Source organism: Salmo trutta, chromosome 32 (genome assembly GCF_901001165.1).
Source record: "Salmo trutta chromosome 32, fSalTru1.1, whole genome shotgun sequence".
NCBI classification, from domain to species: domain Eukaryota; kingdom Metazoa; phylum Chordata; class Actinopteri; order Salmoniformes; family Salmonidae; genus Salmo; species Salmo trutta.
In genome coordinates this window covers 26207307-26230693 of record NC_042988.1, presented here as the reverse complement: position 1 = coordinate 26230693, position 23387 = coordinate 26207307, and the positions used below count along the sequence as shown (strand labels likewise).

Sequence of the window (23387 nt, the reverse complement as noted above, 5' to 3'; positions counted from 1 at the left end):
GGAACGCTTGCTAAGCAGACTAAGTAGACCAGGCCGGGGATTCGGGTTTGAGAAGTCAATGAGACAAGAGAAATATTCTTCCTTAGCTGTTAATTTTCTCAAAATTCGAAGGCACATTCTAGATTTGAGCCAATGTCTTAAGTATTTGAACATGTTATTACTCCAACTATTTTCATAAAAAATTACTTTATATCGAAAGAGTGCCTTTGATTTGACGGCCTGCACATGGCAAATTGGCGCGAGACGACCGTTAGACCCGATGACGTGTGTCTGTGCATGAGCTTAGCTAGCCAACATTACCATGACATCACCTTCAAGTGTGATCAGGGATTTCTGTTGAAGAAGCAATTTTAGCCTATCTTCATACTGTACTGTCTTTGGTTTAACTTTCTCAATAGGTAACTGATATGGGCTGTACCTTTTAATGTGCCTCGTTGCTCAAAGTGTTCAAAGTTGTGATTTATAAAGACATGGAGTTAGATGAACACTAGGTGCACAAGGACATTTTGATTTGAATAGGTAATCAAACATGCAAAATATTTTAAAGGACTTGGTGTGAAGTTGTAGTTATAATTATATCACTCCAATTGCAACCTTGGTTTGATTTACACATCTACACCCACAAGCCAATGGAATTCTGGAGCTCCAGGGTGGGATAACCCCTCATCCAAAGTCCTGTCTCTTATACTGAACAATATAAATGCAGCACGCAACAATTTCAAAGATCTTTTTGAGTTACAGTTCATAGAAGGAAATCAGTCAATTGAAATAAATTCATTAGGCCCTATTCTATGGATATAACATGACTGGAAATACAGATATGCATCTGATGCTCACAGATACCTTTAAAAAAAGGTAGGGGCGTGGATCAGAAACCAGTCAGTATCCGAAGTGGCCACCATTTGCCTCATGTAGCACAACACATCTCCTTCACATAGAGTTGATCAGGCTGTTGTGGCCTGTGGAATGTTGTCCCACTCCTCTTCAATGGCTGTGAGAAGTTGCTGGATAATGGCGGGAACTGGAACACGCTGTTGTACACGTTGATCCATGGAATCCCAAACATGCTGAATGGGTGACATGTCTGGTGAGTATGGACATTTTCAGCTTCCAGGATTTGTGTACAGATACTTGCGACATGGGGCTGTGCATTATTATGCTGAAAAATTAGGTGATGGCAGCGGATGAATGGCACGACAATGGGCGTCAGGATCTCGTCTCGGTATCTCTGTGCATTCAGATTTCCATCGATAAAATGCAATTGTGTTCATTGTCCGTAGCTTATGCCTGCCCATGCCATAACGACACTGCCACCATGGGGCACTCTGTTCACAACATTGACATCTGAAAACTGTTCGCCCACATGACGCCATACACGTGGTCTGCGGTTGTGAGGCCGGTTGGATGTACTGCCAAATTCTCTAAAACGATGTTGGTGTCGGCTTATGGGTAGAGAAATTAACATTAAATTCGCTGGCAACAGCTCTGGTGGACAATCCTGCAGTCAGTATGTTAATTGCATGCTCCCTCAAAACTTGAGACATCTGTGACATTGTGTTGTGTTACAAAACTGCACATTTTAGAGTGGCCTTTTATTGTCCCCAGCACAAGGTGCACCTGTGTAATGATCATGCTGTTTAAAAGTGGTGTAAAGTATATATTTTAAAGTACTACTTAAGTCATTTTTTGGGTATCTGTACTTTACTTTAATATTTTTTTTTTTTACTTTAATAATATTTTTCACAACTTTTACTTTTACTTCACTACAGTCCAAAAGAAAATAATGTACTTTTTACTCCATACATTTTCCATGACACCCAAAAGTACTCATTACATTTTGAAAGCTTAGCAGGACAGGAAAATAGTCAAATTCACATACTTATCAAGAGAACACGCGGTCATCCATACTGCCTCTGGTCTGGTGGACTCACTAAACACAAATGCATCTTTTGTAAATAATGTCTGAGTGTTGGAGTGTGACCCTGGCTATCTGAAAATGAAAAAAACAAGACAATTGTTCTATCAACTGTCTACACAGGGAAACTACTGAGGGAGAGGCATCATGTACCAATCTATCAACCGTCTACACAGGGAAACTACTGAGGGAGAGGCATCATGTACCAATCTATCAACCATCTACACAGGGAAACTACTGAGGGAGAGGCATCATGTAACAATCTATCAACCGTCTACACAGGGAAACTACTGAGGGAGAGGCATCATGTACCAATATATCAACCGTCTACACAGGGAAACTACTGAGGGAGAGGCATCATGTAACAGTCTATCAACCGTCTACACAGGGAAACTACTGAGGGAGAGGCATCATGTAACAATCTATCAACCATCTACACAGGGAAACTACTGAGGGAGAGGCATCATGTAACAATCTATCAACCGTCTACACAGGGAAACTACTGAGGGAGAGGCATCATGCACCAATCTATCAACCGTCTACACAGGGAAACTACTGAGGGAGAGGCATCATGTAACAATCTATCAACCGTCTACACAGGGAAACTACTGAGGGAGAGGCATCATGTACCAATCTATCAACCATCTACACAGGGAAACTACTGAGGGAGAGGCATCATGTACCAATCTATCAACCATCTACACAGGGAAACTACTGAGGGAGAGGCATCATGTAACAATCTATCAACCGTCTACACAGGGAAACTACTGAGGGAGAGGCATCATGTAACAATCTATCAACCGTCTACACAGGGAAACTACTGAGGGAGAGGCATCATGTACCAATCTATCAACCATCTACACAGGCAAACTACTGAGGGAGAGGCATCATGTACCAATCTATCAACCGTCTACACAGGGAAACTACTGAGGGAGAGGCATCATGTAACAATCTATCAACCGTCTACACAGGGAAACTACTGAGGGAGAGGCATCATGTACCAATCTGTCAACCATCTACACAGGGAAACTACTGAGGGAGAGGCATCATGTACCAATCTATCAACCATCTACACAGGGAAACTACTGAGGGAGAGGCATCATGTACCAATCTATCAACCGTCTACACAGGGAAACTACTGAGGGAGAGGCATCATGTACCAATCTATCAACCATCTACACAGGGAAACTACTGAGGGAGAGGCATCATGTAACAATCTATCAACCGTCTACACAGGGAAACTACTGAGGGAGAGGCATCATGTACCAATCTATCAACCGTCTACACAGGGAAACTACTGAGGGAGAGGCATCATGTACCAATCTATCAACCGTCTACACAGGGAAACTACTGAGGGAGAGGCATCATGTACCAATCTATCAACCGTCTACACAGGGAAACTACTGAGGGAGAGGCATCATGTACCAATCTATCAACCGTCTACACAGGCAAACTACTGAGGGAGAGGCATCATGTACCAATCTATCAACCGTCTACACAGGGAAACTACTGAGGGAGAGGCATCATGTAACAATCTATCAACCGTCTACACAGGGAAACTCAGCCCACCTGTCTGTCTGTCTTTCCGTCCATCTGTATGAAGAAGAGGAGTACATAACATGTATCACTACCACAGGCAAAAGGTATGAGAAATGTCCATATCAGATAACTCATTATCCTCCACATACTGTACCATACCATCATTGTCTACTGTGTGTTACTGGTGAACACATTAGACACCCAATAAAGACAGACATACTGTACAGTACTTTGGACTCAGTACAGTTGTGTACATGATCACATCTGTGAGGGTCTACAGTAGCTACTGTAGAAACCAGGAGCCTTAGTGTGTGTGTGTGTGTGTGTGTGTGTGTGTGTGTGTGTGTGTGTGTGTGTGTGTGTGTGTGTGTGTGGGTGTGGGTGTGGTTGTGGGTGTGTGGGTGTGTGTGTGTGTGTTTGCATGAACTTGAAAAACTAAAAACAAGAGTGACAGAAGACTAGATAAATCAGAGTTTGATCTTTCCCTCTCCTCCAGTGTCTCATTTGAAGAAAACACGACCACAAGCTGGAAAGGAATGTTTTAATGATGAAATGAATGAAACACATATTATAATATTAAGAAGTAATCTTAGGTTCTACATTTCTATTATATAAAACACAAAACCCTGCAGAATAGTCTTCCTAAACTTGCAGGCTAAAAAGTAGATATGACAATGACAATAATGGAGGTTTCCTCATTCAAATGCATGCAGAAAGTTTGTTACATATAATACATGAGAGTATGAGGGACACTTGTATCTATCAGACCTGAGTTATTCATTAAACAATAGTCTTAACTCACTCACTTGTATTGGAAATGTATGAGTAGATCATATCAATCCAACAGTCAAAATGCATAGTACTATAAAATGGTCATGAAAATGTAATAAGGAAATGAAACAAAATACATGTGTAAGGTAACTAACCATAAAAGCATCAGGTGAAAACCATTCATATATATATGAGAACGACCCACAGACATGACATATCAAATACATTACAAGTCAAATTACCATAATTCAAATGTGAAGAAAATGAACCTTTTCTGACACTAAGGTTATAAGGTCTCAATGTACGTGGGCATGTCATTCGCCTAAGTCATTTGACCTGACAGACACTTTCAATGTGTTGAACGTTCTAATGAAACAGTGAACACAAATGTCAACATAGCTACACAATTACTGTCTAAAGGTGTGGTATTTTTCACGTCACTAGTAGGTGGGGATGTGGGGTACAGTTCCTTCTGCAAGACCTGTGGGTAACACTTCTGCCTTCATAACACCTTCTAATCTATGCATTATACATCATATTGCATGACATAGGCACTAATGGCTAATACATGTCTATATATTCCTACAGCATTTTAAGCAGGCAGCATAATGCCTTATGATTATGAAGCTAAGTGGTATGACCTACATGAAATGCTCTTTAGGAAATTGCGTCAGAGGGCTATACTGTAACGACTTCACGTAGGAGTTCCACACTCCTGTTAAATGGTATAGTTCATCCAAATTTCATTTGGTTTCTTTACCCCCAGCAATCCATGCTTTGGTTTTGTTTACCTGATCACTGTCTTCAAATGCTAACTTTTTAGATCAAATCCCATGTCAAGTAATGTGAAGACAATATCCCCTTTCTTGCATTGTTTTCATGCTTCATGTCCAAATCATCTTCAAATGATTAAATTGAGCTACACAATCAAATGTTGACACTTTAGGATGATTTGCAAAAAATGTTTTTAACAGGGTTATTGACTTGGATTTGTGCCACAAATGCTAAAATGTTTGCATTTCCCTAACCAAGTACAGTAAACAAAACCAAAGCATGGATTGCTTTCTTATCTTGTCCATAGATTGCTTACAGGGTAAGAACAACATGTAGTTTTGTAATTTGGGTGAACTATCCCTTTATGCCCGCAAGACAGAGTTACATAGGTGTAAGAGGGTATGCAGTGAAATTAGAATATAGCCTACCACTTAATGAGCACAGAATGTATAATTTCACGATCCTAATGTGCTTTTCAAATATGGCATCTGGCATAGTAATACTTTGCTTCATAAGGGAATACACATCCTGGTGATAATGCTTCATGCAGTTATAGATGTTCATGAGCAGTTATTAGCATCTATGTTGTGCATCCTGATGCATTATGAATAGGTGTTATTAATGCTCCTATAACGCATTATAAAGAGAACATCCATATGAAGTGTTACCTGTTTAAACAGACCAATCATGCTTTCCCATGAAAACGGTGGTTTAAATAAAGTCTGTTGGAGTATTTTCTAGAGCAGGGGTACTCAACTCTTACTCTACGAGGTCCGGAGCCTGCTGGTTTTCTGTAATACCTGATAATTAATTGCACTAAACTGGGGTCACAGGTCTAAATCAGTCCCTGATTAGAGGGGAAGAATGACAAAATGCAGTGGAACTTGTTTTGAGGTCCAGAGTTGAGTTTGAGAGCTCTAGTCTCTAAAGGAAAATGGAACATCAACTTTCTTTACTGAAAGTAGGATTATAGATGTGTGTTAAATGTCTGTGAAATGTTTTGCTGAAGTTGGGACAAATTCTGCAAGTTATTTTAAAACTAACATGCTGTAACTCTCAAATAATGAGTAATTTCTTCAGTAAAATAAAGCTTCTTAGACTGGGCCCTGTGAGAATGATGTCTCTGCTACACTACATAACCAAAGTATGTGGACACCTGCTCATCAAACGTCTCATTCCAAAATCCTGGGTTTTTAATATGGAGTTGGTCCCCCCCTTTGCTGCTATAATTGCCTCCACTCTTCTGGGAAGGCTTTCCTCTAGATGTTGGAACATTGCTGCGGGGACTTTCTTCCATTCAGCCACAAGAGCATTAGTGAGGTCGGGCACTGATGTTGGGCGATTAGGTCATCTCAAAGGTGTTCGATGGGGTTGAGGTCACGTGTCCAGGCCAGTCAAGTTCTTCCACACAGATCTCAACAAATCATTTCTCTATGGACCTCGCTTTGTGCATGGGGGCATTGTCATGCTGAAACAGGAAAAGGCCTTCCCCAAACTGTTGCCCCATAGTTGGAAGCACAGAATCATCTATAATGTAATTGTATGCTGTAGAGTTAAGATTTCCCTTCACTGGAACTAAGGGGCCTAGCCCGAACCATGAAAAACAGCCCTAGACCATTATTCCTCCTCTAACCAACTTTACAGTTGGCACTACTGCAGGTAGCGTTCTCCTGGCAGCCGCCAAACCCAGATTTGTTTGATGGACTAACAGATGTTGAAGCAAGAACGTGTTTCCACTGCTCCAGAGTCCAATGGCGGCAAGCTTTACACCACTCCAGCCGACGCTTGGCATTGCGCATGGTGATCTTAGGCTTGTGTGTGGCTGCTCGGTCATGGAAACCCAATTCATAAAGCTCCTGACGAACAGTTGTGCTGACGATGCTTCCAGAGGCAGTTTGGAACTCTGTAGTGTGTGTTGCTCAGTTGGTAGAGCATGGTGTTTGCAATGCCAGCATGGTGTGTGCAACGGCAGTGTTGTGGGTTTGATTCCCACGGGGGGCCAGTACAAAAAATAAAATAAAAAATACATATTTTTTTTTTTTAAATGCATGAAATGAAACGAAATGTATGAAATGTATGCATTCACTACTGTAAGTCGCTCTGGATAAGAGCGTCTGCTAAATGACTAAAATGTAAATGTAAAATGTTGCAACTGAGGACGGACGATTGCGACTTACACGCTTCACCACACGGCAGTCACGTTCTGTGAGCTTGTGTGGCCTACCACTTCATGGCTAAGCCAATGGCGCGCCACAATAGTAGCCCTTACAGGTGGCCAGGGCAGATCTAGCAGGGCAGAAATTTGATGAACTGACTTGTTGGAAAGGTAGCATCCTATGACGGGGCCACATTGAAAGTCACTCTTCATTCTACTGCCAATGGCCCGTACTATTGAAAGTCACTCTTCAGTACGGGCCATTCTACTGCCAATGTTTGTCTATGGAGATCGCATGGCTGTGTGCTCGATTTTATACACCTGTCAGCAACGGGTGTGGCTGAAATAGACATATCCACTAATTTGAAGGGGTGTCCACATACATTTGTGTATACATAGTGTAAATAACACCTGGTCAATGTTTAGCTATTTGACATGTCCACAAGACATTGAGACCTCAGGACCTTGGAAATGTCTCTACTAAAGAGGTTTATGTTTTATGCATCTTCTCATGTGTATGTAATTTATATTTGCTTGTATGTATAGTATACAATACTAGCGTAAGTATGATCTTACCATCCTTTCATATCATTACAATATTGTATACTGTAGCTAATATGTGACATGCTCTATCATAATCAGTCATAAGTCACACTCATTTTCATATAATAATAATTTGTCATTTTAGTTATCTACAAGTCCTGGGCTGTTTTGGAATTTGAACTGATTTTGCTTAAACACGTTTCCTAACCTATCCAGATTACACCCGTCACATAGAGAATGAACTTAATAAACTGTTGAGCTTTCTGAAAATCAATGTGCAGTAAAACACACTGCTCAGAAGGTGTCTTGGGGTTGACAATACTAATTATGATGAAGCTAGTCACATATGTGTATCTTATATTAAGTACTGTATATCATATATTACTGTATCTTATCATAACTTATTAGGTTTTATTTTCTTATACAAACGTCCACCGCTTGTTACAGTTCTCCTCTTCTTGACTCCATATCATTAGGTCCTTTGTCCTTGGGAAAACACAACAGTTACAAATATGTTGGACCAAAAAGACAACGAGCCCCGTCATTTTAGATACCAAGCCAAACAGTTCACCAGTTGTCAGAGGACATAAACAGTACTTACTATTAACTCAGGAGGTTTGGTGACTTGGTCCTTGTCCAAGGCCTGTTGGTCCAATAGAGCAGTGGTCTCCTCTGCAGCTCTGTTAGACATGGGAGGTCCTCCATTCATCTGAGGAGGTCCTGGACTCTGTGCACCAGGAGTCACTTCCTTAGTCTCATCGTTAACCCTGTTGGAATAATAAGACATCAACATCAACATTCATGATCCACCATAATACTGTCCCCTATAGAGATAACAGGGTTTCCCAAACTCGGTCCTGGGGCCCCCCCTGGGGGTGCACGTTTTGGTTTTTGCCCTAGCACTACACAACTGATTCAAATCATGAACTCATAATTAAGCTTTGATTATTTGAATCAGCTGTGTACTGCTAGGGCAAAAACCAAAACTTGGGGTCCCCAGGTCAGCGTTTGGGAAACACTGGGCTAACATGAACTGGGGGATAATGGGGTTGGTGAGATGATTATCCAATGTATCAATATGTATCAATATGTAGTCAACTTTACCTGACATCAGGGTGTCCATTCACTAGAGGTGGTTCAGCATGTGTCTTCTGACAGGATTCAGGGTCTGCTCCCCCACAGTCTCCTGACTTCCTGTCCTGCCCTTCTAGCACGCCTTCCTCTCCTGGGCTTCTAAGGGTGATTATTACATGGATAACAATTGAAGGATCTGTTTGAGAGGGGCACACATGGTCTACATGTTCATGACCTAAATGACAGAGGAGTGACTCACCTGCAGAGGAGGGGTCTCAGAGGAGGGGTCTCACCAGCACCCTGACCTGGAGCCCCATTGGTCAGGTGTGATTCCCTGTGGAGTAAGATACAGACTGGATCAGGAAACATCAACCAGTTATTTAACCTCCTCTACCATCCCATGCAACTTTACACACAGATAAATACACATTCTCACCTTCTATATGGCACGTGTCCATTGCTCTGAGGTTGACCCAGAAGCTGTGTGTCATCAGTCTGGCTGTTAACCCTGTGGGACCAATAACAGGGCTATCATCAGGATTAAAACTCTTCATCCAGCACAAACAACACTGTCCTCCATAGAGGCAGAGACTAACATGATACATGGGAGAAATGAGATTGTCATTCAACAGATAATGACGATCTATCAAAGGAGTCCTCATGTGGAGAATTTACCTGACAACCTTGGGTACATTCAGTGGAGGGGAATCAACATGTGTCTTCTGACAGGTTTCAGTGTCTGCTCTGTCATTGTCTGACGGTTTTCCATCCTCCACTCCTTGGCCACTAAAGTTGAGATTATTACATTGATAAGGATTTAAAGATCTCGATTGGGAAGGATACAAATGTTCTCCATATCCATAGCCTACATTACAGAGGACTGCCAGGTGATTAGTCATGTGGTACAGTTTACCTGGCATCTCCATTCAGCAGAGGGGTGTCAGCGCCTGTCTCTTCATTGTCCATGGGCTGCCTGTTCTCCTCTCCTGGCTCACCTCCTTGGTCACTAAAAGTGATATTATGATGACCATGACTGAAAGGATAAGCAAGGCAAACTGATCCAGGACAGAGTAGAGTATAAAGATGTAATAGAGGTATTTTAACTAACCTGGGAACAACCACAGCCTCAACAGTCTCACCGTCATCAGGCTTTCGGATGTCTCTGTGATAAAACATGTACCAAAGGTTCAGTCAGATACCCACAGGTACAACTGGAATCATCTACGGTACATTACACCACAGTCAAAAATACACCAGTTGCCCTTCTGGCTTGAATATGTTATGTCTTGCCTGGGCAGGGCTCAAAAGGCAGGGACTTTGCTGAAAGTTGTTGCTTGCCAATAGACATTACTGGTATTAAGAAATGCCATGCAGATCTATTGAGTAATTCTTCCTTTGCCTTCCATAGCAGGGCTTTCCAACCCTGTTCCTGGAGAGCTACCCTCCTGTAGGTTCTGTCTCCAAACCTGTTCCTGGAGAGCTACCCTCCTGTAGGTTCTGTCTCCAACCCTGTTCCTGGAGAGCTACCCTCCTGTAGGTTCTGTCTCCAACCCCAGTTGTAACTAACCTGATGCAGCTTCCAGGGATGGGCAACTTTGATGGGGGCCACAGAAATCTGAATTCATTATGAGGGACCACAGTGGCTCGTGGGTCTGCGTACCCACATTCACACTCACACATGCAGTCAGAGCCGGCCCTAAGCAACATTTTGCTATGGGGATTAGAGAACATTTTGCAGATTTAAAACCTGTTGATGACAGACGTTCCGCTAGCAACATCCAATGGAACAGCAGGGCGCGAAATAAAAAACATAAAAAATCTAATAATTTCAATTTCTCAAACATACACTTCTCCTTAATGTAACCACATTGTCCGATTTCAAAAAGGCTTTACAGCGAAAGCAAAACATTAGATTATGGTAGGACAGTACATAGACAAACAATAACCACACAGCCATTATCCAAGCAAGGCGATGTGTCACAAAAACCCAAAATACAGCTAAAATGAAGCACTAAGCTTTGACGATCTTCATCAGATGACACTCATAGGACATCATGTTACACAATACATGTATGTTTTGTTTGATATTTATATCCAAAAACAGCCTTTTACATTGGCGCATGATGTTCAGAAAATATATTCCCACCAAAACATCCGATGAATGAGCACATTAATCATAAACGTTGACAAAATATATAACAATTATTTAAAGAATTATAGATACACTACTCCTTGATGCAACCGCTGTGTTAGATTTCAAAATAGCTTTACGGAGAAAGCACATTGTTCAATATTCTGAGTACATAGCTCAACCATCAATGCAAGCTATACAGCTACCCGCCAAGTTCTGGCATCAACAAAACTCTGAATTAGTGTTATAAATCATTCCTTACCTTTGCTGATCTTCGGCGGAATGCACTCCCAGGACTCCTACTTCCACAAGAAATGTTTGTTTTGTTTGAAATACTCCATATTTATGTCCAAATACCTCCGTTTTCTTCATGCGTTCAGATCACAATCCAAAGGCATAATGCGCGAGCGCAAATCGAGACACAAAAAGTCAAAATGTTCCATTGCCGTTCGTAGAAACATGTCAATCGTTGTTTACAATCAATCTTTAGGGAATTTTTTATATAAAAATGCGATAATATTCCAACCGGACAATAGCGTATTCATTCCAGGAGAAAAAGAAGGAACGGCGCGCTCGCAGGCTTGCGCATAACCAAGCCCTTTGTCCTCAGGCAGTCCACTCATTGACTGAGCTACTATTCTCTGCCCAGTAACAAGAGAAGGATGAAACAACTTTCTAAAGGCTGTTGACAGCCAATGGAAGCCTTAGGAAGTGCAACGTGACCCCACAGACACTGTAGTTTCGATAGGGATTCAAAAGAAGAACTACAATTCTCAGATTTCCCACTTCCTGGTTGGATTATTCTCAGGTTTTTGCCTGCCATATGAGTTCTGTTATACTCACAGACCTCATTCAAACCGTTTTAGAAACGTCAGAGTGTTTTCTATCGGAATCTACTAATAATATGCATATTCTAGTTTCTGGGCCCGAGTAGTAGGCAGTTTAATTTGGGTACGTTTTTCATCCGGCCGTGAAAATACTGCCCCCTATCCTCAACAGGTTTTAAAGCAAGTTTGCTGCAATTCTATTCATTTTGCCATAGGGTGGAGAGAAATGTATGCATGTCAATATGATATCTAAGTGAGAGTGACTTACAAAATCAATGCCCACCCTCACTGTCAGCAATTTGACGATGTTTAGGTTTAGGTAGCTGGTCAGATTCATTTACCAATCAAAAATTGAGTGATTGAGTGATTTTCATGACAAGAGGAAAACTCCTGATGCACAACCACATTTTTAAATTGCACCTTGTGTATTATACTATTCTGGCTGTCAACAGTAAAATGGGGGTCTGCAGGCTGCCAGTTTCCCGTCCCTGAGCTAATTATTAGAATCAGGTGTGCTAGATTAGGGTTGGAGTGAAAACCTACAGGACAGTAGTTCTCCAGAAACAGGGTTGGAGAGCTACTGTTCTATAGAGACAGAAACTAATATGACCCATAGCAACAGCTGAAGACAAGAGAGACTATCATTCAGTGGTTGATCACAGATCAATAAAGGGATGTGGAAAGGTTTACCTGGCATCACGTCGCTCATTCTGCATCAGAGGAATGGAGTTTGGTTCTGGATTGCCCTGACCCGCTTCCACTTCTCTGTTGGCTTGGTTGCTAAAGATTAGATTATTACATTAATAAGAAATTAAGGATAATGTTTGATAAACAACAGTAACTTCACAAAATGTCCGACAAGTCTATAGTTTGTAAGTGGCCTGCAAGTTCCAGGCTGTTCTCATTCTGTTTGTGACCTGCTAGGACCCCATTGGTCTGACTTTAAACCCTAGTAGTAAGACAGAGAGAACTAGTCTCATAACTAACATATACCCTCTGCAACAATTCTAATTGACTTAAAGACAATAACAGTTATAAAACTGTTATAGAAACAGTTATATAGGATACTCACCACTGTTTGTCTCTCCAAGGTTTGACCACACAAAAAAACACTAAGAGCAAACCAGCAATGGCCAGCACGAGAGCAACAACACCAACTGAAAAACAAAATGTAGTCATCAGATGTTGACATATTCACACAAATGAAAAGGTTTTAAAATAGCCATCTAACAGTAGTTGATCTTGGTAGCATAATTTTGAGGTCAGATTTACTTGTCATTTGCTCATACAGAGGAAGCTGTGGTGATAGATTTGCGTAAACACTCACCAATGATTTTCCAGGTCAAACTAGTGTCACCATGGTTTGTATCAGGATTGTCTCCATCTATAATGGTGGTATTAGAGAGAATAAAGTTATTTCCATGACATAATCAATCAAAATACTGAACAACACAGAAAAACGTGTTATATAGTCTTTCCCCTAATTTCATTTCCAGGCAGGCATCCAGAATATAATAACATCAAAAAACTAATTCTCAAGGGATTGACATTGGTCTCTCAATGTCCATCGTGAAAATTAGCCATCTCAGTACTCACCTGGAATGATGGTTGAATTCAAAGGTGCAGTTGTCACAACCTCATTCCTCATCTCTACAAAGGCCAGACGGAGGTTAAAAGGTGTACAGTATTCAAAATGAATGAATATGATTTAGTGCTTTTCTCTATGTGCCCTTGAAAAATACTTGAAATTTATGGAAAAGAGGAATGTCAACTATCTACCTGTGACAATGTAATGGGAACATCTCTCCTCAGCCTTCTGCTAAGAGGGAATGAGGAGGGATATTGTTTCATCAGTTGCATCCTAACAATACGGCATTAAACTCATAAATAAAAAGACAAATGTGTAAGTTGTTATAATCAACCTCTAAATAATGCGAAATTACAGAGCTCACCTGTGTAGAATTAATGTAAATTATGTTCATTTTCAGATTTTGGCATTTATAGAGGGTGATTGAACTGTTGTTCATCGTTGCCACCTCATTCTTATCAAATTCCATTGGCTTGTCCCCTCCACTGTTGGCAATGGCAGTCTGTGGGAAAGACAGACAAAAAACTATTTCAAGTTGGAAAAAGGCAAGTCAAATGATCAATACGGAATGTACAGTGCATTCGGAAGGTATTCAGTCCCCTTGACTTTTTCCACATTTTGTTACGTTACAACATTTTTCTCAAATGGATTAAACAAAAAAAATCCTTATCCATCTACACACAATACCCCATAATTACAAAGTGAAAACTGTTTTTTAGAAATGTTAGCAAATGTATAAAAAAATTTAATAAAAGCAGCAATACCTTATTTACATAAGTATTCAAACTCTTTGCTATGAGACTCAAAATTGAGCTCAAGTGCATCCTGTTTCCATTTATCATCCTTGAAATGTTTCTCTAACTTGATTCCACCTGTGGAAAATTCTATTGATTGGACATTATTTGGAAAGGCACACACCTGTCTGTATAAGGTCCCACAGTTGACAGTGCATGTCAGAGCAAAAACCAAGGCATGAGGTCAAAGGAATTGTCCATAGAGCACCCGAGACAGGATTGTGTCCAAAAAATACCAAAACATTTCTACAGCATTGAAGGTCCCCAGGAACATAACGGCCTTCATCATTCTTAAATGGAAGAAGTTTGGAACCACCAAGACTCTTCCTAGAGCTGGCCGCCTGGCCAAACTGAGCATTCAGGGGAGAAGGGTGTTGGTCAGGGAGGTGACAAGAACCCGATGATCACTCTGATAGAGCTCCAGAGTTCCTCTGTGGAGATGGGAGAACCTTTCCGAAGGACAGCCATTGCTGCAGCACTCCACCAATCAGGCATTTATGGTACAGTGGCCAGACAGAAGCCACTCCTCAGTAAAAGGAACATGACAGCCCACTTGGAGTTTGCCAAAAGACACCTAAAGGACTCTCAGACCATGAGAAACAAGATTCTCTGGTCTGATAAAACCAAGATTGAACTCTTTGGCCTGAATGCCAAGCGTCACGTCTGGAGGAAACCTGGCACCATCCCTACGGTGAAGCATGGTGGTGGTAGTATCATGATGTGGGGATGTTTTTCAGCGGAAGGGACTGGGAGACTAGTCAGGACCGAGGCAAAGATTAACAGAGCAAAGTACAGCGAGATCCTTGATGAAAACCTGCTCTAGAGCGCTCAGGACTTCAGACTTGGGCGAAGGTTCACCTTCTAACAGGATAACAACCCTAGCACACAGCCAAGACAACGCAGGAGTGGATTTGAGACAAGTCTCTGAATGTCCTTGAGTGGCCCAGCCAGAGCTTGGACTTCAACTCGATCGAACATCCCTAGAGAGACCTGAAAATAGCTGTGTAGCGATACTCCCCATCCAACCTGACAGAGCTTGAAAGGATGGGAGAAACCCCCCAAATACAGGTGTGTAGGGTCATACCCAAGAAGAATCGAGGCTGTAATCGCTGCCTAAGGTGCTTCAACAAAGTACTGAGTAAATGTGATATTTCCATTTTTTATTTCTAAAAACGTTTTTTTGCTTTGTCACTATGGGGGTATTGTGTGTAGATTGATGAGGGATAAAAAACAATTTAATTAATTTTAGAATGAGGCTGTAACGTATCAAAATGTGGAAAAAGTGAAGGGGTCTGAATACTTTCCGAATGCACTGGATGTAGTGGTATTATTTTAATTCAAGTAATTCTGTGTGGATTGCATCCATTGCTCTCCTGCAGTTGTTACTTCCTGTATAGCTTAACTAAAACACAGATTTGAACTTACCCCGTTCATGTTGAACACCGCAATGTCAAATACCCCTGGAATGTATGGATACACGTATCTACCATCCCTGCTCTTCAATTGTCCACAGGAAATTTTCACCAAAGTACATGCTAAGGATGTCAAGAAAGTTTTATTTAGGACAACGTTATGTGCATTATTACGAAAACCACTTACAAATTCCTTTAGACAGAAACAAAATAAAATACACTGTATTGAGAGGTTTGAGTTCTAGATACATTGAACAATAACAATAGATAAAGATTGTGTAAGAAGAGGACTAGCACTCATATAGGACCAGTGGTGTAAAATACTTAAGTAAAAATATTTGAAAGTACTACTTGAGTTGTTTTTTTTCGTATCTGTAATTTACATTACTTTTACTTCACTACATTCCTAAAGAAAATGATGTACGTTTTATAGGTTCCCACACCAAAGCCGGCTCTACAGGTTCCCGCGCCTCAGCAGAAGCAACCAGCCCGCTCCTGGTCCTCGGGACCATCCCTCTGGTTGGTGTCGTCCGGCGGCTGGAGCCGCACGTTAGGGAAGGGGTACTGTCACGTTTACTCCCGCTCCCCCTCTCCGGCGCTCGACGTCGCCAGTTGTCTCATCAATACGCACACCTGCCACCATCATTACACGCACCTGCGCTACATGACACTCACCTAGACGCAATCACCTTCCTGATTACCTCCCCTATATCTGTCACTCCCCTTGGTTCTTTCTTCAAGCATCATTGACTCGTTTTCTGTTTCATGTCAGTACGCTTTTCGTGCTTCTTGTTTTGTTCTATTTATTTGCTCTCCCTGTAGTTGCTTCCCCAATCTAAGCGTACACGTTACAACTGACTTTCTGTAAACTTGGAACGATGGGTCCCAGAGCACTTAAACCTGATGAACGGTTTGAAAAAGGTTCACGGTACGATGTTTTCTAATCATTGGGTTAAGGGAACTGAGTTTCTATTTTGAAGGCGGGTTTTGTTTGTGACATATATCGAGAGTTTGCATTAAGGTGAGATTATCTGGAGATTGCACATTCTCTTGAAAAGCCATGTCAGTGACAGAGGTTATACTCACATACACAGAATGTCATTCTCTGAAACCGGTAATATAAGCTACTCACACCTAGATGATTTCGTTCATTCATGTTCCACAATTCATCAATGATTTTTGTCTGGATGGCTCATTAGGGGGACTTTTCTCCACTTCTCCCTGAATTACATCCTCCATATCAGCCTTCTTTTCTGCAGGTGTCCTACCTCCAGTCTGATGGGGAGCTTGGTACTCTGGGCCACTTGGGTGTTTGTTGGTTCCGGATCGTTTGAATGAAGGCCAACATTGATGTTTGGCTGTCTTCAATTGTATTCCCCAGAGTTGCACTGCCTTCGGGTACTCTTATCCTGTTTTTATTTGGTTCCGATTCACTCGGCTTAATAGCCACTTTCCTATCTTCAATTTTAGCATTTTTCCTATTCTTATTTTTCTTAGATTGAGAGGTCATTGTTGTAGATTCTGGCTCACCAGGTAACAACTCCAATGGTTCATTCACACCACCTTTGTCCTTTGGAGCTGAGGAATTATCCTGTTCAACCTCACTCTCACTTTCTGTCATTTCAGCTGAGCTATGTGGTACGTCTGCCCTTCTCATGGGGACAGGATTGTTGTCCTGCACAAAGTGTGAGAAAGTTTCCTCCATGCACCTTATGTTTTTCTGTGTAGTAGCACTGTACTCAACCATCTCCTGACCCCATCTACAGTGGGACTGTACTCAACCATCCCCTGACCCCCTCTACAGTGGGACTGTACTCAACCATCTCTTGACCCCCTCTACAGTGGGACTGTACTCAACCATCTCCTGACCCCATCTACAGTGGGACTGTACTCAACCATCTCTTGACCCCCTCTACAGTGGGACTGTACTCAACCATCTCCTGACCCCCTCTACAGTGGGACTGTACTCAACCATCTCTTGACCCCCTCTACAGTGGGACTGTACTCAACCATCTCCTGACCCCCTCTACAGTGGGACTGTACTCAACCATCTCCTGACCCCCTCTACAGTGGGACTGTACTCAACCATCTCCTGACCCCCTCTACAGTGGGACTGTACTCAACCATCTCCTGACCCCCTCTACAGTGGGACTGTCCTCAACCATCTCCTGACCCCCTCTACAGTGGGACTGTACTCAACCATCCCCTGACCCCCTCTACAGTGGGACTGTACTCAACCATCTCCTGACCCCCTCTACAGTGGGACTGTACTCAACCATCCCCTGACCCCCTCTACAGTGGGACTGTACTCAACCATCTCCGGACCCCCTCTACAGTGGGACTGTACTCAACCATCTCCTGACCCCCTCTACAGTGGGACTGTACTCAACCATCCTCTGACCCCCTCTACAGTGGGACTGTACTCAACCATCTCCTGACCCCCTCTACAGTGGGACTGTACTCAACCATCTCCTGACCCCCTCTATAGTGGGACTGTACTCAACCATCCCCTGACCCCCTCTACAGTGGGACTGTACTCAACCATCTCCTGACCCCCTCTACAGTGGGACTGTACTCAACCATCTCCTGACCCCCTCTATAGTGGGTTTGTGTCAGCCACTTCTGTCTACGAGCAGGGCTTTGTTCATCATAAAATACTTTGATCCAGTGATGGGTGCTGCTTCAACATTAACAAAACTTGATGAATTGTGTTAATGTGTAAAGTAATTTGTTCAACTTTGAAATGTATCAACAAAAATATTCAGCCTTATACAGGGAAAGTACTTCTTACACAAGAATTGATGGATGGTTGATCCTCATAGATACACTACACGACCAGAAGTATGTGGACACTCTTCTGGGAAGGCTTTCCACTAGATGTTGGAGTATTACTGCAGGGACTTCCATTCAGCCACAAGAGAATTAGTGAGGTCGGGCACTGATGTTGGGTGATTAGGCCTGGCTCGCAGTCGGCAATCCAATTCATCCCAAAGGTGTTCGATGTGGTTGAGGTCAGGGCTCTGTGCAGGCCAGTCAAGTTCATCCACGCCGATCGACAAACCTTTTCTGTATGGACCTCGCTTTGTCTATGGGAGTATTGTCATACTGAAACAGGCAACTGTTGCCACAAACTGTTGGAAACACAGAATCGTCTAGAATGTCGCTGTATGCTGTTGTGTTAAGATTTCCCTTCACTGGAACTAAGGGGCCTAGCCCGAACCATGAAAAATAGCCCCAGACCAGTATTCCTCCTCCACCAAACTTTACAGTTGGCACTATGCATTGGAGCAGGTAGTGTTAATAAAATCAATCCAGAAAAGAAAACCATGAAGCATGCGACTTCGATTTGAAAAGGTCACCCAACAATTCAAGTACTGTTTCTTGCCTTATAGACTATACACACTGGGCATGATTCACAAGTGGTAATATTCTCACCCATCAGACTATTCTTACTTTAATATTGTCTTTACATACAGTATGCTAAATAATATATGAGTGAAATTGGTTTGGATGTAGAATAAGCCATTATCATGCCTCTGTGGGAACAGGGGCAGGGGGAAAAGACTGCACTTGAATAGCAAATGGAGGACACCTTTCCAGCGGTTCATTTTCAGCCCAGCCAGGTAGGCTACTCCAGTTGTAAAGGGAAGAAATGTGCTTAATTTTAGCAAAGTTGAGAAATAAGTATAGTAGGCCTAGCCTATAGAAAGCTGATGAGATCCTCCTCTTTTTAATATAGGTCATCAAAACTGTTTTCTCTTGCAAATACATAGCACAGCCTATAGAAAAATGTTGCTCTACATGGGCCTATATAGGAACACTTATTTTATTCCATGTATCAACCAGTTATGAGGAGCTGGCTCTCACTGCGCAACAGGTGATCCTATTCCACTCAAACTCTGAATGCCAGGGTTCTGTCAGCGTGATTAGAGGGAACACACCATTAGCGACTGTCCGTTAGCTAGTTTGGTAGGCTACTAATGACCATCAGTGGCATCAGAGGGCAGTTTTGGAGAAGCCTAGTTACTGTGACTCAACAGTCAAGTGGAATTTGACTGCAACAATCACTTGTCAGAGATGCAATAATATTTGTAATGGTTGAACACAGTTTTGCCCATTGATATTGGCTACGATATTATTTGATGTTTTTAAGCTTAATAAGAGAGTGTTACTCTACCACACAATGATCACGTGGACTCACTCACCTGGGAAGAGCCATGTGTGAGTGTTGTCATGGTTGGGGTTTTCATTGTCGACATCCTGCTTCACATCATCTTAAAAATAAAATGAAAGACATAGTTAATGAAATGTATAACTGAGAAGCATTTGATGACTACCCAACAGAGAGCCAGTGGAAACAACAGCTCTCCTTCAATATGCTCTGCTCTGTTGTTACAGAGGAACACTCACCTGCAATTGTTTTCTGACTGTCAGGCTCTTTCTCCAAAAGCTCCTTTGGCTCATCTAGAACAAGACAATATATATATATATATAAGCTGTATATTCTACCTTTCAAAGATTTGATCAGAAATACAGTGTAGACATTGCTAATGTTGTAAATGACTATTGGAGCTGGAAACGACACATTTTTATGGAATATCTACATAGGCGTACAGAGGCCCATTATCAGCAACCATCACTCCTGTGTTCCAATGGCATGTTGTGTTAGCTAATCCAAGTTTATCATTTTCAAAGGCTAATTGATCATTAGAAAACGCTTTTGCAATTATGTTAGCACAGCTGAAAACTGTTGTGCTGATTAAAGAAGTAATAAAACTGGCCTTCTTTAGACTAGTTGAGTATCTGGAGCATCAGCACTTATGGGTTCGATTACAGGCCAGAAATAAATAACTTTCTTCTGAAACTTGTCAGTCTATTCTTGATCTGAGAAATGAAGGCTATTCCATGTGAGAAATTGCCAAGAAACTGAAGATCTCGTACAACGCTGTGTACTACTCCCTTCACAGAACAGAGCAAACTGGCTCTTGCTCACAACTGAGCAAGAGGACAAGTACATTAGAGTGTCTAGTTTGAGAAACAGACGCCTCACAAGTCCTCAACTGGCAGCTTCATTAAATAGTACCCGCAAAACACCAGTCCCAACGTCAACAGCGAAGAGGTGACTCCGGGATGCTGGCCTTCTAGGCAGGGTTCCTCTGTCCAGTATCTGTGTTCTTTTGCCCATCTTAATCTTTTCTTTTTATTTGCCAGTCTGAGATAAGGCTTTTTCTTTGCAACTCTGCCTAGAAGGCCAGCTGTTTCCAGCTACAATAGTAATTTACAACATTAATAATGTCTACACTGTATTTCTGATCAATTTTATGTTTTTTTAATGGACAAAAAAATGTGCTTTCTTTCAAAAACAAGGACATTTCTAAGTGACCCCAAACATTTGAAAAAAAAAACTATTAAACAAGAAGGCTCCTCAAATTTGAAAAGCAATATACACATCCATCTCACCTGATGCACCAAACACAATGAAATGGGTCAAATACTCCTGAAATATGATAACATCAATATCAAATTATTAACATGCAACTGGAATGTTTGGTCTGGTATTGTAGTTTACAAGGTAACTGTGCATTGCCTAAACTGCAGTGATAAATAGCCATACTCACAGTCACATTGCTTATGGCAGTGTGGTCTACGTTGACACACTCCGGGAGGGTGATGCAGGAGTAGTTGACATCAATCACATTGTGTGTATGTGTAGTGTCTTTGTTTTGGCAAAGCCACGTAGCAAGCCACATAGACGTCTGTGGAAGAAAAAATATAAGAGTAAAGTAACACTGAACAACAATATTCTACATGTTGTCATTAAACTGTATCTACTGTCTGTATTTGTTGTTTATTTAACAATGCAAGTCAGTTAAGAACAAATTCTTTTTTACAATGAGAGCCTACCGGGGAACAGTGGGTTAACTGCCTTGTTCAGGGGCAGAACAACAGATTTTTACCTTGTCAGCTTGGGGATTCAATCCAGCAACCTATAGGTTACTGGCCCAACGCTCTAACCACTAGGCTACCTGCCTCCCCTGAAGTGTGAAAGACAGTCATATTTCTGATTCTACAGTAGTCTGATAGTGAAGCTTGTGAATCATATTGAATACCCAGTTTGAAAGTTGTACATCATCTGTAGTTGTAGTCACGAGAGTCTTGTGAGATACAATAAACAGATATCTTACCTTATTGGAATCCACTGATTGCCACTCCACACGTTTAGGTTTTTCCTTGTCCTTTACACAGTATTTGTAAGCATTTCCAGTTCGGAGGCTTGCACAACTAACATTCTTGGTTTCTTCTCCACCCCAACAGCCTGCAGAAGAAAGGAGGAAGAGATCATGTATGTTGAAAAACAATTACCACAGGGTTAGGAGAAGATTTGAAACTTATGACACAAACCAGATGTGTTTTGAATAGATAAAAACAGTTTAAATTTACAGACCCTGATAACATTAACATGTAGTGATATAGTTTATAGGAGTGCAGGAGAGACATCTTACAACCAAAGAAATACTGTAACAGTGCTGGTACTGTAGCCAACGCCCAAAACATGCTTTACTGCCAACGCCATTTTGCAGAAAAACTATTTGAGGGAGAATTTATATTTTGCTATCTCTCTTTCCTGAGAATTGTAACTTTTTCAAGAGAACGGCAAATAGCTGAGAGATAAGCAAACACTCAAGACATTGAAAAAGCTAAACCAACTACACTACTGTAAATATGTGTCAGGAAATGGGGAGACTTATTAAGACACAAAATGTCAGCTTCACCCAGAAAAAATACAAAGTCAAAACACAATCTCTTACCTTGAATTAACAGGATTGTCAATAATAAACCAAACAGATAAGAAATAGACATGGTGACCCCTGATTACAAACAACTGTGTGCTGCGTGTTGAGTTCCAGTCTGTCGGTGCAAAGCAAATCAAGGCGGGAAAGAGACACTTTCTCTTGTTGAGCGGAAGTTACATCATAAGGAGGAGCAACGATAAACACCTGGTTTTTGGATAAATATTTTAACGTTTTGTGACAATTAAACTAGATTTCTTTTGTATACAACTTAATGCATTGATATTAAAAAGTTATAATATTTTCAATAAATGTTCCTTTCCCCCATGTAAAGCCTCCAGTAGGATGACAACTTGACCTGATTCCTACTGGTGGGGCAGTCTGATAATAGTGTTATGCTTTATTGCACTGTAGGTGGTGCACTGCAATGTGTCTGAAGTGCAGAACTAATTACTAGGTCCATATTACCTGTCTCCTGCCCACATGACCTGTCTAGAAGGTCACAATGTCAGTAAAAACTCAGGGTCCTGCACACAACACTTCTGACCACTAGAAGGGGCTGTTGTTGTACTGTAGGAATGAAGAACATGGTTTTGTTGAACTGTAGGGAAAAGGGGGATACCTAGTCAGTTGTACAGCTGATGCCTTCAACTGAAATGTGTATTCCGCATTTAACCCAACCCCTCTGAATCAGAGAGGGGCGGGGGGGCTGCCTTAATCGACATCCACGTCTTCCGCGCCCGGGGAACAGTGGGTTAACTGCCTTGCTCAGGGGCAGAACGACAGATTTTTACCTTGTCAGCTCGGGGATTTGATCCAGCAACCTTTCGATTACTGGCCCAACGCTCCACTAGGCTACCTGCTGCCCCATTTACCTCATGGTAGATAACTTTACCTCATGTTAGATCACTTTACCTCATGTTAGATAACTTTACCAAATTATAGATAACTTTACCTCATGTTAGATCACTTTACCTCATGTTAGATAACTTTACCTCATGTTAGATCACTTTACCTCATGTTAGATAACTTTACCTCATGGTAGATAACTGTTAGAGTGATTCAGCGGGTAA

The 23387-nt window shown here is 41.7% G+C and overlaps 1 protein-coding gene across 2 annotated transcripts; it reads right to left on the bottom strand.

Moving 5' to 3' along the window:
• Positions 1–7841: 7841 nt before the first annotated feature.
• Positions 7842–22450, bottom strand: LOC115171576 (uncharacterized). 2 transcript variants are annotated; one of them, XM_029728544.1, is made up of 21 exons: positions 22333–22450; positions 21709–21839; positions 21142–21279; positions 20984–21020; positions 19934–19987; positions 19729–19797; positions 15537–15646; positions 13682–13819; positions 13509–13548; positions 13326–13379; positions 13057–13113; positions 12802–12886; positions 12420–12509; positions 9880–9933; positions 9685–9777; positions 9447–9557; positions 9208–9279; positions 9031–9105; positions 8802–8930; positions 8299–8464; positions 7842–8183 (listed from the first exon to the last, which is right to left on the bottom strand). In XM_029728544.1, exons 1-21 carry the CDS (start codon positions 22382–22384, stop codon positions 8139–8141), a joined length of 1800 nt encoding a protein of 599 aa, XP_029584404.1. In that variant the 5' UTR covers positions 22385–22450; the 3' UTR covers positions 7842–8138. The 2 variants fall into 2 exon arrangements, with proteins under 2 accessions (XP_029584404.1, XP_029584405.1); XM_029728545.1 differs by having other exon boundaries at positions 13509–13545.
• Positions 22451–23387: the final 937 nt, after the last annotated feature.

Bases quoted from the DNA above. Each gene is read 5' to 3' on its own strand.
- LOC115171576 (XM_029728544.1), bottom strand. From the start codon at position 22,384: ATGTCTATTTCTTATCTGTTTGGTTTATTATTGACAATCCTGTTAATT. The intron at 13,380-13,508 runs GTAGATAGTTGA...TGGCCTTTGTAG, and splicing joins TTCCCATTACATTGTCACAG to AGATGAGGAATGAGGTTGTG. The intron at 8,184-8,298 runs GTAAGTACTGTT...TGTTTTCCCAAG, and splicing joins CCAAACCTCCTGAGTTAATA to GACAAAGGACCTAATGATAT.